At 40.5% G+C, this 12,770-nt stretch overlaps 1 protein-coding gene across 9 annotated transcripts in view; it reads left to right on the forward strand.

Annotated features, from left to right (window-relative positions):
* Positions 1-12,770, forward strand: part of ATP9B (ATPase phospholipid transporting 9B (putative)) — a 302,593-nt gene that overhangs the window by 58,477 nt on the left and 231,346 nt on the right. For 7 of the 9 annotated variants that reach the window (XR_004055661.1, XM_030925840.1, XM_030925835.1 and 4 more), the window contains one exon: positions 10,637-10,695. The exons of the other annotated variants lie outside the window; for them this stretch is intronic. Coding sequence is in view for 6 of the 7 variants with exons in the window: in XM_030925840.1 (XP_030781700.1) it covers positions 10,637-10,695 (59 nt within the window). In the remaining variant the exon portion in view is untranslated. The remainder of the gene's footprint in view (positions 1-10,636; positions 10,696-12,770) is intronic. 9 annotated transcript variants of the gene reach the window in all.

The raw sequence follows: 12,770 nt of genomic DNA on the forward strand, positions 1-12,770 counted from the left end.
GTAGATATACTCAGGCATGGCCACATAGACTCAGGAGTGGTTATAAACATACATATACACACACTAAGGTAGATATAAAAACTCATTACCACTGTTTTTTCTCAGGTCACCCTTAGAGGGTCTGCATGAATTCATTTCTTCATGATATGTTGACTACAAGTCTTTCCATCCTTCCTTTTCACTTGATATGTGTGTGCCACCTCCAAGTCTAACCAGTGCTTCTAACCAGGGAGATACTTCTTAGTCACTAAAGCCAACTGAGGTCTGCCCCCTGCAGCCCTTGAACGGCCCTTAGCTGGGCCTGGCTAATGGGACTTGACCGGCGAGCCTATAGCTCCTGGCCTGGCTCCAGCTCTGGCTCCAGCTGTCTGTTCTGCCTGAAGTGGGAAATGGACTCCTCACTGCTGATACTGCTCCATCTTTCCTTGGCAGTAGCCCTTTCCTTTCAAAGTAAAAAGTATTTTCAAAAAGTGAATCTGATGCCATTTTATGGCTTAGAACCCTTGAGTCGCATGTGACTCTCCAACTCCCTGTGGCCTGGCTCTGGCTGCCTGCTCCAGCTCCTGTGATTTCTGAAGTGTGGTTGCACTGGTTTTTCCTTTAGTTCCTTGAATAGGCCTCTCCTTCTCCCTCTTAGAGACTGGCTTTTAAAGTAATAGCCACTCTGCCTGGGGGTTCTTGTTCTGTCCTGTACTGTTTGGCCACTTCCTACTCAAAACTTCAGGTTTTATTAAAAGATTATCTTAGAGAGGTCTGCCTCGATTTCTTCAAATGTTACTCCCCACCCCAGCCCACACATACGTCCCATGGCACCTGTACCTCCCTGTGGGAAGTGGCATTACTCTGAAGACTACTTCAATTCCTGGACTCTCAGTTTCATGAGCATGGGGTTCTGGTTTCCCCTAGAGTAAGCAGAGTCATTGGCACGTGGTGAGCACTCAGTAAACGGAGAGAGTCAAGAAAGAAAAAAGTTCCAGATCTAGATGAAAGTGCTGAGTCCGGTCTAAGAAGGGGGCTGCCCTGTGAGGTGGCACCAGTTTGCGTTTCCGTTGTGCCCACAAATGTCCTTCCGACACCCTTGCCCACTCACTCCAGTTAAAAAAAAGTCATTGTTCATTTGTGATCTTTTATAAATTACTTATTTAATACCTTTTGTTTCTGTTTTTACCTTATTAGAAAAAATTTCATTGTTCATTTGTGATCTTTTATAAATTACTTATTTAATACCTTTTGTTTCTATTTTTACCTTCTTACATTTTTACCTTATTACAATTTTTCTACTAAAAGGAATTTGCCTTTGTCACATGTAGCAAATATTTTTACCTTGACTTATTTTTTAAAAATCATTTTTCTTGGATGTAATATATAATTTTTACATAATTTAAATCTCCTGATCTTTTGTGATTTTTACTTTAATCTTAGAAAGTCTATTCATTCCCAATATAAGTGAGCTTTGTGTTTTCATAAAGTGTTTCTGGATTTTCATTTTTTGTAGTTAAGTTTTACTGCATTCGTAATTTTACACTTAAGATGTATACTATGTGGAGAAGGGACCTTTCTTTTCTTTTTTTCCCCACAAATGCTCAGCAGTTGTTTTGAAACCATGTTTAAAGTTAGCAGAGTTCTTCCCCAAACCTTTGAGACTTAACCAGGTTTCTTGTCCAAGGACTCGGAATATGAGCTGCCTCCCCTGAACCTGTGCCTCTCCGCCTGAGCACAGTATGGGCCTTGTGTGCACCAGGACTGATCTCAAGATGAGTTTTATGTTTTATGTTACTTAGCATGAAAAGCCCCAGACTCCAAGTCATCCTTCAGATTCTCCATTTTAATCACCATGGGATACTGTGTGTCTTTATTCTTACCCTTGGTCTTTTTTCACTGAGTTTCCAGAAATCACATTCTTTTTTTCCTTCATAACCTGAAGCTTTTCTATCTATGGATTCCTCTCTGAATGTGCCTTCCTGCTGTCACTAAACTGTGGCTCTATTCTGAGGGCCCACGTCCTAAACAGACTCTTGGTGGCCCTAGTTTTGGCTCCTGTAGCCTTAGTGCCACTCCACCTGCAGTTAGGCCCCTCTCTCTAGCTCATTCTCTTTCGTGCCCGGACTCCAGTTATTTTTCAACCTCCAGTTTATTGACTGCATCCTTCCTACCATTCCTAGCCCCTTCGATCTTCTATTTGAAGAAGTCCAGTTGGTCAATTTTATTTATGATTGTGCTTTTGTTTTTCTAAGAACTCTTTACCTAACCCACGTTTACAAATGTTTCCACTGTTTCTCCTGTTTTCTTCTAGAAGTTTTTTAGTTTTAGGATTATACTTATGAATATCCATTTTGAGTCTGTTTTTCTCTACTGTGCAGAATAGGGTGTTTTTTTTTTTTTGCATGTGGACATTCAGTTGTTGTCAGTACTGTTTTTTGAAAAAGTGATCCTTTTTCTACTGCATTGCCTTTGAACTCTTCATGTGAGTTTACCTCTGGACTGTCTTTCTGCTCCATTGATCTGTTTGTCTGTCTGTAAACATCATGCTCTTTTGGTTACTGTTGCTTTATCATAATTTTTGAAATCAAGCCCTCAACCTTTGTTCTTCATTTTTGGAGTTGTTTTTGTTAGTTGTAGGCCTATGACTTTTATAATCGGCTTGCCAATTTCTACAAAAAAGCTTTCTGCAGTTTTGAATGGGATTTCTTTGGATCTGTAAATCCATTTGGCAGAGAACTGACATTTAAATAGTATTTAATCTTTTGACCCATGTGTGAAATGCATCTTTCCTTTTAAAATTCTTTTCTCAGCAGTGTTTTGTTGCTTTTTGGGGGTTAGTTGTCTTTTATCTCTGCTTTGAAGATTTTGTTCATGGTTTTGAGCGATTTGTTTATGATGTGCCTATGTGTAATTTTCTTTATGTTTTTATGCTTGGGGTTCATTTAACTTTTTGAGTCTGTGGGATGTAAGTTTCATTAAATATGGAAAGTATTTAGCCTTTATTTCTTCAAATATTTTTTTCTTCCCTCTCCAGTGTCAAGGTTTTCAGTTATACCTGTGTTAGACTGTTCGAGGTAGTGACACTCATGGATGTTTTTAAATTTTTCTTTTAAATTCTTTTTCTGTTTTATTTTGCACAGTTCTATTGCTGTTATTCAGATTCACTATTCTTTCCTTCCAGAATGTCTGTTCTGTTGTGTGTTAGTCTGTTCTCAGGCTGCTAATAAAGACATACCCAAGACCAAGTAATTTATAAGGAAAGAGGTTTAATTGACTCACAGCTCAGCATGGCTGGGGGAGGCCTCAGGAAACTTAGAACCATAGAGGAAGGAGAAGCAAAAACGTCCTTCTTCACATGGTGGCAGCAAGAAGTGCCGTGCAAAGAGGGGAAAAGCCACTTACAAAACCATTAGAACACACTATCATGAGAACAGCATGAGGGTAACCGCCCCATGATTCATTTACCTCCCCCCCGCTCCCTCTGACAACTACAATTCAAGATGAGAGTTGGGTGGAGACACAGCCAAATCATATCATACTGTTAATTTCGTTTGTTGTGTTTTTTTATCTCAAGCGTTGTTGTTTTGTGTCTGGAAGTTTGATTTGGGTCTTTTTTGTATCTTTCATGTCTCTAACTTTCTGATGATTGGAATACAGTTTTCATAGCTGTTTTCATGTCCGTGTCTGCTAATTTTAACATTTGTGTCCATTGTGGGTCAGTTTTGATGGAATGTTTTGTCTCCTCTTGTGGGTCATCTCTTCTTGCTTCTTTGCATACCTATTAATTTTTTATTGGATGTCAAACATTGTGAATTTTACCTTTTTGGGTGGTGGATATCTTTATATTCCTGCACATACTGTTGAGTATTGTTGTGGGATGCTGTTGAGCTACTTGGATAGGCCTTGCTTTGTTACATCATTGGACAGATCTGGTGCATGCTCCATGGGGTTGGTTATTCCCCAGCGTGAGGCCAGACGTGGTCTGTGAGTCATGGGCTTCTCCAGTCTGGCTGGAAGGGCACTTTGTGAACATGGGCATTCTCTGTTCTTTTGGATATCCCCCTGTCACTGCCTTCCTTTCTGGACACTCACTTTTTCTCAGCATCCACGCATGTTCTCTTTCAGGAGCTCTGCTCTGGCCCTTCCTTCAGCCTGCATGCTCTGTCTTAGACGCCTGTTCGTGGCCTCCCCACTGTTCCTGACTCCTGGCTCCAATGCCTCCGTTTCTAGGAGTCCTCTCCTAACCCTGCAACAGTCACAAATGCCCACCTTTGCCCTCTGCCAGCATCCTGTGCCATGTGCTCTGCCCTCATCTTTCCATAGCACCTGCTACATTCCAGCCATTGCACCCTGTAAACGTGTGCTGTTGTCACTAGTGTAGTACGGGCGCCTGCAGTAGGAACTGGAACGTAGTAGGTGTTGAGGAAATGGGTTAAGTACTGTCTTCAGATTTTGTGGGGGTTTCCTGTACTTCTTTCTTGAAGTATGTTCTGAGTGCTTTAATACATTTTAGGATTTCATCCATTTGAATTTGCTTTTGTGGAGCGTTTTACAGCCAAGAGTAGTAATGCCATCTACATCATAAGATAAATTGTAACTTTTTGTTAAACTCGAATTTTTACCAGTATTCACTTTTATTAGGTAAGAAATTTTAGAATTAGCTAGAAGATAACAGTAATTTTGTTCAACTCAGTTTCATGTAATTATTATTAGGAACATTTATATGAAATATGTGGATGTTGTGGCCTGCAAAGAAACGAATACGCTCAAGTGACACAGTTTTACATGAGCAGGCTCAGGCCTGGACCTCAGTGTTTTTGACTTACATTTCAGAGCACCTTTGCAAGCGGAATGAAGAGGAATCCTAGTTTGTTCACTCAGCCACTTCATCACAGAATGTTTGTTGTGTACCTGCTTAGGGCTTTGGCACATCCCATTTACTTACTTAAACAATATGCCTCAGACTCTACAGAGACACATGGATGTGAGTAATTTGGCAATGAGACTACCTGCTTTTGCAGTTGAAGGTCTTAGAGATCTAAGTTTTGTTTACTTTGATCAGCATATTTATTTAGTTTAAATGTGAGGTGGTAAACTATCATCTCAACTAAATTTGTTTATAGAAAAGTAAGTTATACTATTTCACTTTAATGGGTGGATACTAAGATTTAATGATTAATTACTAGAAGTATTAGAACCTTCTGTTCATTATTGTTGTTCTTGCATTAAAAAAAAATCAGTATTGCCTGGGTGTGGTGGCTCATGCCCGTATTCATAGCTCTTTGGAAGGCTGATGTAGGTGGATTGCTTGAGCTCAGAAGTTTGAGACCAGTCTGAGAACACGGTGAAATCTCATCTCTACAAAAAATACAAAAATTAGCCAAGTGTGGTGGTGCGTACCTGTAGTCCCATCTGCTCCAGAGGCTGAGATGGGAGGATCACCTGAGCCAGGGAGGTTGAGGCTGCAATGAGCCGTGATTGTGCCACTACAAACTGGGTGACAGAAAATAATAAAAAAAAGTTACTTATCTACCAATCTTATACCTTGTGTGTGTTTGGATATAAATACATTTTTATCCTTAGTTGCTAGTATTTGTGTTTAGTAGGTCTTACTTTGCTTTGTGCTTTAATCCATTATGACATGGACTCATTTTAACTACTTAGGACTAGAATGGTTGTAAATTCCTTTGATTTTAAAATAGGTTAACTTTTTTATAGTAAATCCACAAATCAGTAATGTGGTCATTTATTATCATTATCAATCTGTTCTGTACATAATCATGTGTGCTAGACTTTGACACAACTGCAGTGCGGTGGATGGGGTTTACAGCAGCGTCACTGCAAACACGTGACTCCCTCCTCGTGCTGTGGTGGCATGTCGGCTACTACATCACTGGGACAGTAAGAATTTTTCAGCTCCATTATCATCTTATTTTCCCCAAAGTGGCTCTATTTTATTTTGTTTTCATTTTTATTTTTTAAATTTTTGTGAGTACATAGTAGGTATATATATATATTTGCAGGTTACATGAGATATTTTGATGCAGGCATTCAATGGGGAATAGTCACATCAGGGTAAATGAGATATCCATGCCCTCAAGCATGTATCCTTTGTGTTACAAACAATCTACTTACACTCTTTTAGTTATTTTAAAATGTACAAGTATTTTTGACTGTAGTCACCTTGTTGCTCTAGCAAATACTGTCTTATTCATTCTTTCTATTTTTCGGTACCTATTAACCATCCCTGCTTCCCCCAACAACTCCCACTAACCTTCCCTGCCTGTGGTAATCTCTAGTCTCTGTCTCCATGAGTTTAATTTAATATGGGTAAATTTTGGATATGCATTTGGAAAGAAGAAACTACATGTCGTTAAAGTATATTTCAGTTGCACTTTAAACCTATCATAGGATCTGAAATTTAGTTGATATTCAGAAACTTAAATATTGATAGCATTTTAAGCACATTATTTACAGGTGTATATAAAGTATTACTGGTGTTTATGTGGGTTATTAAAAGCTTCACAGAGGTTAGATTTGCTGTGTAATTAATTCTGGGAAGGGAGGGATTTCAATCCAAGGGAGCAAGTGCTGGGAGCTTCTGCGAGTCAGTAGAGGGCACCTTACAGTGGAGGGACGAGCTTCCTGGCGAGGTAGAGCCGGGGCCAACAGAGATGGAGGAGCCAGTTGGTAAAGCCTGGCAGTTAACTTAGGGTCTGTTTTGAGGAACTTACAGTTTTTGATACAAATATGATTATCTTCTAAATAATTATCATAGAATGGAATTTTTTGGGGGGGATAAACACAGTCCTTAGTTTTTTCAACTCATTCATTTGGAATTAGGGAAATTATGATGTTATATTTTCTTTACACAGGCAGAAATTAATGACTGGTAGTGGGGTTGGCGGGCAAGGTTATATGTTTAAGAAGCATTGGCTTAAGAATAGGTAGTTATGGCTGGGTGTGGTGGCCTACACCTGTAATCCCAGGACTTTGGGAGGCCAAGGCGGGTGGATCACCTGAGGTTAGGAGTTCAAGACAAGCCTGGCCAACATAGCGAAACCCTATCTCTACTGAAAATACAAAACAAAATTAGCCGACCGTGGTGGCGGGCGCTTGTAATCCCAGCTACTCGGGAGACTGAGGCAGGAGAATCGCCTAAACCCAGGAGGCGCAGGTTGCAGTGAGCCAAAATCGCGCCACTGCACTCCAGCCTGGGCAACAAGAGCGAAACTCCGCCTCAAACAGCAACCAAAAAAAAAAAAAAAAAAAAAAAAGAGTATATAGTTATTTGATATACATTTGCATCTTTCTCAGAGGAGCTTATAGAACTTGTGCATGGGAGCAAGTGAGATGAATGCTTTTCCTCTATGAGAAAAAACCCACTTAATACTAGTATGTTTCTGAAGAATAATGGAAGGGAACATTTATCGCTAGAAAGACGTACTGGAAATATTTAATTGAAATAGTTTAGAGAGCGGAAAGTACTGTTGTTACCTTACTTGGTGATACCGTTTGGCTGTGTCCCCACCCAAATCTCATCTTCACTTACAGTTCCCATAATCCCCATGTGTCATGGGAGGGACCCAGTGGGAAGTAATTCAATCATAGGGGCGGTTACCCCCATGCTGTTCTTGTGATGGTGGGTGAGTTCTCATGAGATCTGATGGTTTTATAAGGGGCTTTTCTCCCTTTGCTCGGCACTTCTCCTTGCTGTCACCATGTGAAAAAGGACGTGTTTGCTTTCCCTTCGCCATTATTGATTGTAAGTTTTCTGAGACCTCCCCAGTTATGCTGACCGGTGAGGCAATTAAACCTCTTTCCTTTATAAATTACCCAGTTTAGGGTCTGTCTTTATTAGCAGTGTGAGAACGGACTAATATACTTGGTAATAGTCACTATTAACTAGTTCATTAAAAAACAAAAAGCTGATAATACATGACTTACTGAATGTGCACTTGATAGTATATTGAATAGGTAGTTTTAAGAAAAAAATGTCATTAGATTTAAATGCTAGCATTTACATTGAAATATCTTTGCTGCTGTATTTAGAGCTTCCTTCTCTATCAAGTGCAGCTCTGAGATTATTAAATGTTGAGTGTCCATTTCATAAACACTTTGTGTTGTTGATTGCTCTGTAGGATTATTGAGGCCAGGTGACAGTTGTGTGTTTTGTATGTGCACAGTGACTCTTAAAATTGAGAGATTTTTTCTGTTGTTACCAGACTCTCTCAAATACGATATTACTATATTACTAGGATCAGTTGTCAGCTCAGTTAACAAAGTATTGGCCAGAAATCAAATACTTAATGTAAGTGTGGGTTGTTAGAATGTGCATTCGTGCTGGACCTTCACTGGTGGACAGGTCTGTGAAAGTGGGTAATTTTCCTCCTGTATCTTCTCTGTCCAGTGCCCTAAATGTTCTTTGGCAAAGAGGACAGCAAATCAGTTATTCAGGATGCTAGGACTTGATAACAGTGTGATCATTTTTTCAAAATTTAGATGTGTGTACTTTGAGCAGATACATAAGGCAGATGGTCATACTATTTTGTTACTGTACTCTGTTTAGCTTTCTAATACTTTGTTCATAGTGTAATATTAACATTTTGAGAACTTTTTATGCTGTTTTTTATCATAAACTTTTTTCCTTAAACAGGTAATTGAAGATAATTTCCATAGAAATGAATCATAATCACTATATGCCTGAAAATTAAAGGACTCTTAAATATATTCTCTCTCTTTACTGTGTTACAGAATAATAAATCTTTCAGAAGTGTTAGATCTTAATTACAGAGTCAAAAAGGATATGTTTTATCTTCAAAATGTTTTAAAATTGTTTACTGTATTGTGTGTTATGACTATAGTATTTCCTTTTCTCTCCTTTTAAAATGTGTTGATTTCAGAGAATGTGAAAAAAATACAAGGAAGGAAGGGTGGATGGATAGGCAGGAGAGAGAGTGAAATTAGATGATGAAGTAGGAACTCTAGGTCAGTGGGGCGTCTCTACTGCCAGATGCTTTGCTATGAAAAGCGTAGCAGCGGGGGTGGAGACCTGAAGCCTGAGTGACCGTGCTCACAGGAATTAGAGTGGACATTGTTTTGTGAATCTGTTTTCTGGTTGTGTGTAGGCATATACTTAGTGGTTTTGAAGCTACATTAAGATTTGTTTCACACATAATTCTAAAGAGCATTGCTATTTTATAATATAAATAAAAATAGCTTCAGCGCTTATTGGCTTATATAATTGAGGCATGTAGAAAAAAATACAACATAAAGCATATAAAAGTTTTGATATCTCCAAAGCAGATCTTTAGGAACAATGTGATACTACTGAAATACAGCTGCTTTAAGAGGTGTTTGGGAAATAAGATCTTTTAATAAGATCTTATTAAAGATCTTTAAATCTTTAAAGTCAGTGTAACGAGTGTGATGTTAGTTTTTGATAGTTGTCAACATAAACTAAATGTAAAAGGAAGGAACATTTTCCCTTGTTAGGACAGTAATTTCAAAAATGTAAAAATTAACACACAAGGCCATTGCTAGTCATAAGAGAGTGAGATGGATAGAGTGAGGAAGTGAGGGAAGGAGGTTGGGGGAGTCCCAGGGGGAGAAAGAGGGACAGATACAGAGAGAAAGGGAGGAAGGGAGAGAATGAATTTGCCTGTTTTGTTACCTAAGTATGTCTCAAATTATGCATGCAACATTCATCTACTGTACATCCTATTATACATGATATTTTATAGATATTTAAGTATATATGAAACTTTATCAATGACTATTCTACGTTAGATATTTTGTAGATAAGAATTTATTCACATAGATAAATCACTTTTAGTAATAAAGGTTTAGATATAACTTTTTCAGTCCTCTCCTGTGTTGGTAAAGCTATTAATAGAGGCTGATTTTATATATAATTCGCTTTATTTCTTTTTTGGTCAGTTATGTGCTAATTAATGCCATTTATGGTATTAACTTAAGGATTTTTTTTTTTTTTTTTGAGGTGGAGTCTCGCTCTGTCGCCCGGGCTGGAGTGCAGTGGCCGGATCTCGGCTCACTGCAAGCTCCGCCTCCCGGGTTCCCGCCATTCTCCTGCCTCAGCCTCCCGAGTAGCTGGGACTACAGGCGCCGCCACCTCACCCGGCTAGTTTTTTGTATTTTTTAGTAGAGACGGGGTTTCACCGTGTTAGCCAGGATGGTCTCGATCTCCTGACCTCGTGGTCCGCCCGTCTCGGCCTCCCAAAGTGCTGGGATTACAGGCGTGAGCCACCGCGCCCGGCCTAACTTAGGATTTTTACATCTCTGTGTTAAGTTTTAATTATGCTCAAATCATTTAGTAATATTTCTGATCATTGTTGACTTGACTTGGAACTGAAACAATGACAAAACATGGTAATAACCTTCTGAGTGTTGTCGCCTTTTAAATTACTGTGAAGAAATTCTCCCTCTGTGTTTTTATTGGGAGATAAAAAGTTGTGTTTGGAAGTTTACTAAGAGAAGTTAATTATTAGTGACTGTCTGAAAGTATAAGTACAGGGAAATTTCTGAAGTATTTTTTTTCTGCATCTTATTTCTAAAGTAATTATTTTTTAATTGAAAGTTGAACTTGGGTGTGCCACTGTTTCCTTGAGTTGACTGTACTTCTTCTTTTTTTAAGGTAAAGTGCAAGTTAAGAGTTCAGACATACAAGTTGGAGACCTCATCATAGTGGAAAAGGTTGATGAATTTTTAATATATTTTAGACCTATATATACTGGTTATTAATGTTTAGCCTGATTGCAAGTAACTTTTGAATTTGAAAGAGATTGTTTGAGACATATATTTTGAATCATAATATCCTTGTGTAAGATTTGTTGTATGTGAAGAAGAATCTAGATTTTTATATATTCTGTTTTGCTAAAGTATATTTCAGTGTGTGCAAGCAGTCATATTTTTTTCTGAAATAAGATGGTTAACTGCTTAACATTACATTATCAAGATTATGTCATCACAGAATTGTATTCGAACCTATTTATTGTACTATGCTTCAGTTTTCAGAACCTTCCTCCTACAGAGATAATCATCCCTCAATATCCATGAGAGAGTAGTTCCAGGACCCTGCCAAGGATACCAGAATCCACTGATGCTCAAATTTCTTATATAAAATTGCACAGTCTATGCATTAATAAATCCTCCGTATACTTTAAATCAGTGGTCCCCAACCTTTTCAGCACCAGGAACCAGTTTTATGGAAGACAATTTTTCCATGGACCAAGGTTCAGTGGGCTTGTTTTTGGGATGAAACTGTTCCACCTCAGATCATCAGGCATTAGATTCTCATGAGGAGTGTGCAGCCTAGGTCCCTTTCGTGCGCAGTTCACAGTAGGGTTCGTGCTCCCATGAGAATCTAATGCTGCTGCTGATCTCACAGGAGGTGGAGCTCAGGAGGTAATGCTCCCTTGCCCTCCACTCTCCTCCTGCTGTACAGTGCCATTCTTAAAAGGCCCAGGGTTAGGGACCTCAGCTTTAAATTATCTCTAGATGATTTATAGTACTTAATACGATGGAAATGCTATCTAAATAGTTATACAGTATTTTTTTATTTTTGTTTTCTTATTTTTTATTTTTTTCCTGAATATTTTCTCTCAATGCTTGGTTGAATCCCCATCTGTGGAACCCGTGGATACAGAGGGCCAACTGTAGTTATATTACACATAATTATTGGATATGATTCATATGGTTAAAAAATTTAAGAGGGAAAAGTGAATAGAAGTAAAAGCATTACAAAAGAAAAAGTTTAGATCAATGTAGGAAGAAGCTGTAAGAAAAACATCAGGTCCGACGTGGAGATCGTCAGGGCTGCTGGTGGTGTGGAGAGTGACTGAAGGTGCGGGCTGCATGTGGGGGGAGCTGGTGGTGTGGAGAGTGACTGAAGGTGCGGGCTGCATGGGGGGAGCTGGTGGTGTGGAGAGTGACTGAAGGTGCAGGCTTCACGTGGGGGGAGCTGGTGGTGTGGAGAGTGACTGAAGGTGCGGGCTGCATGTGGGGGGAGCTGGTGGTGTGGAGAGTGACTGAAGGTGCAGGCTTCACGTGGGGGGAGCTGGTGGTGTGGAGAGTGACTGAAGGTGCGGGCTGCATGTGGGGGGAGCTGGTGGTAAGGAGAGTGACTGAAGGGCGGGCTGCATGTGGGGGGAGCTGGTGGTGTGGAGAGTGACTGAAGGTGCAGGCTTCACGTGGGGGGAGCTGTGGTGGTGTGGAGAGTGACTGAAGGTGCGGGCTGCATGTGGGGGGAGCTGGTGGTGGAGAGTGACTGAAGGTGCGGGCTGCATGTGGGGGGAGCTGGTGGTGTGGAGAGTGACTGAAGGTGCAGGCTTCACGTGGGGGGAGCTGGTGGTGTGGAGAGTGACTGAAGGTGCGGGCTGCATGGGGGGAGCTGGTGGTGTGGAGAGTGACTGAAGGTGCAGGCTTCACGTGGGGGAGCTGGTGGTGTGGAGAGTGACTGAAGGTGCGGGCTGCATGGGGGGAGCTGGTGGTGTGGAGAGTGACTGAAGGTGCAGGCTTCACGTGGGGGGAGCTGGTGGTGTGGAGAGTGACTGAAGGTGCGGGCTGCATGTGGGGGGAGCTGGTGGTAAGGAGAGTGACTGAAGGTGCGGGCTGCATGTGGGGGGAGCTGGTGGTGGGAGAGTGACTGAAGGTGCGGGCTGCATGTGGGGGGAGCTGGTGGTGTGGAGAGTGACTGAAGGTGCGGGCTGCATGTGGGGGGAGCTGGTGGTGTGGAGAGTGACTGAAGGTGCGGGCTGCATGTGGGGGGA

Source organism: Rhinopithecus roxellana, chromosome 21 (assembly GCF_007565055.1).
Source record: "Rhinopithecus roxellana isolate Shanxi Qingling chromosome 21, ASM756505v1, whole genome shotgun sequence".
Taxonomy (NCBI): domain Eukaryota; kingdom Metazoa; phylum Chordata; class Mammalia; order Primates; family Cercopithecidae; genus Rhinopithecus; species Rhinopithecus roxellana.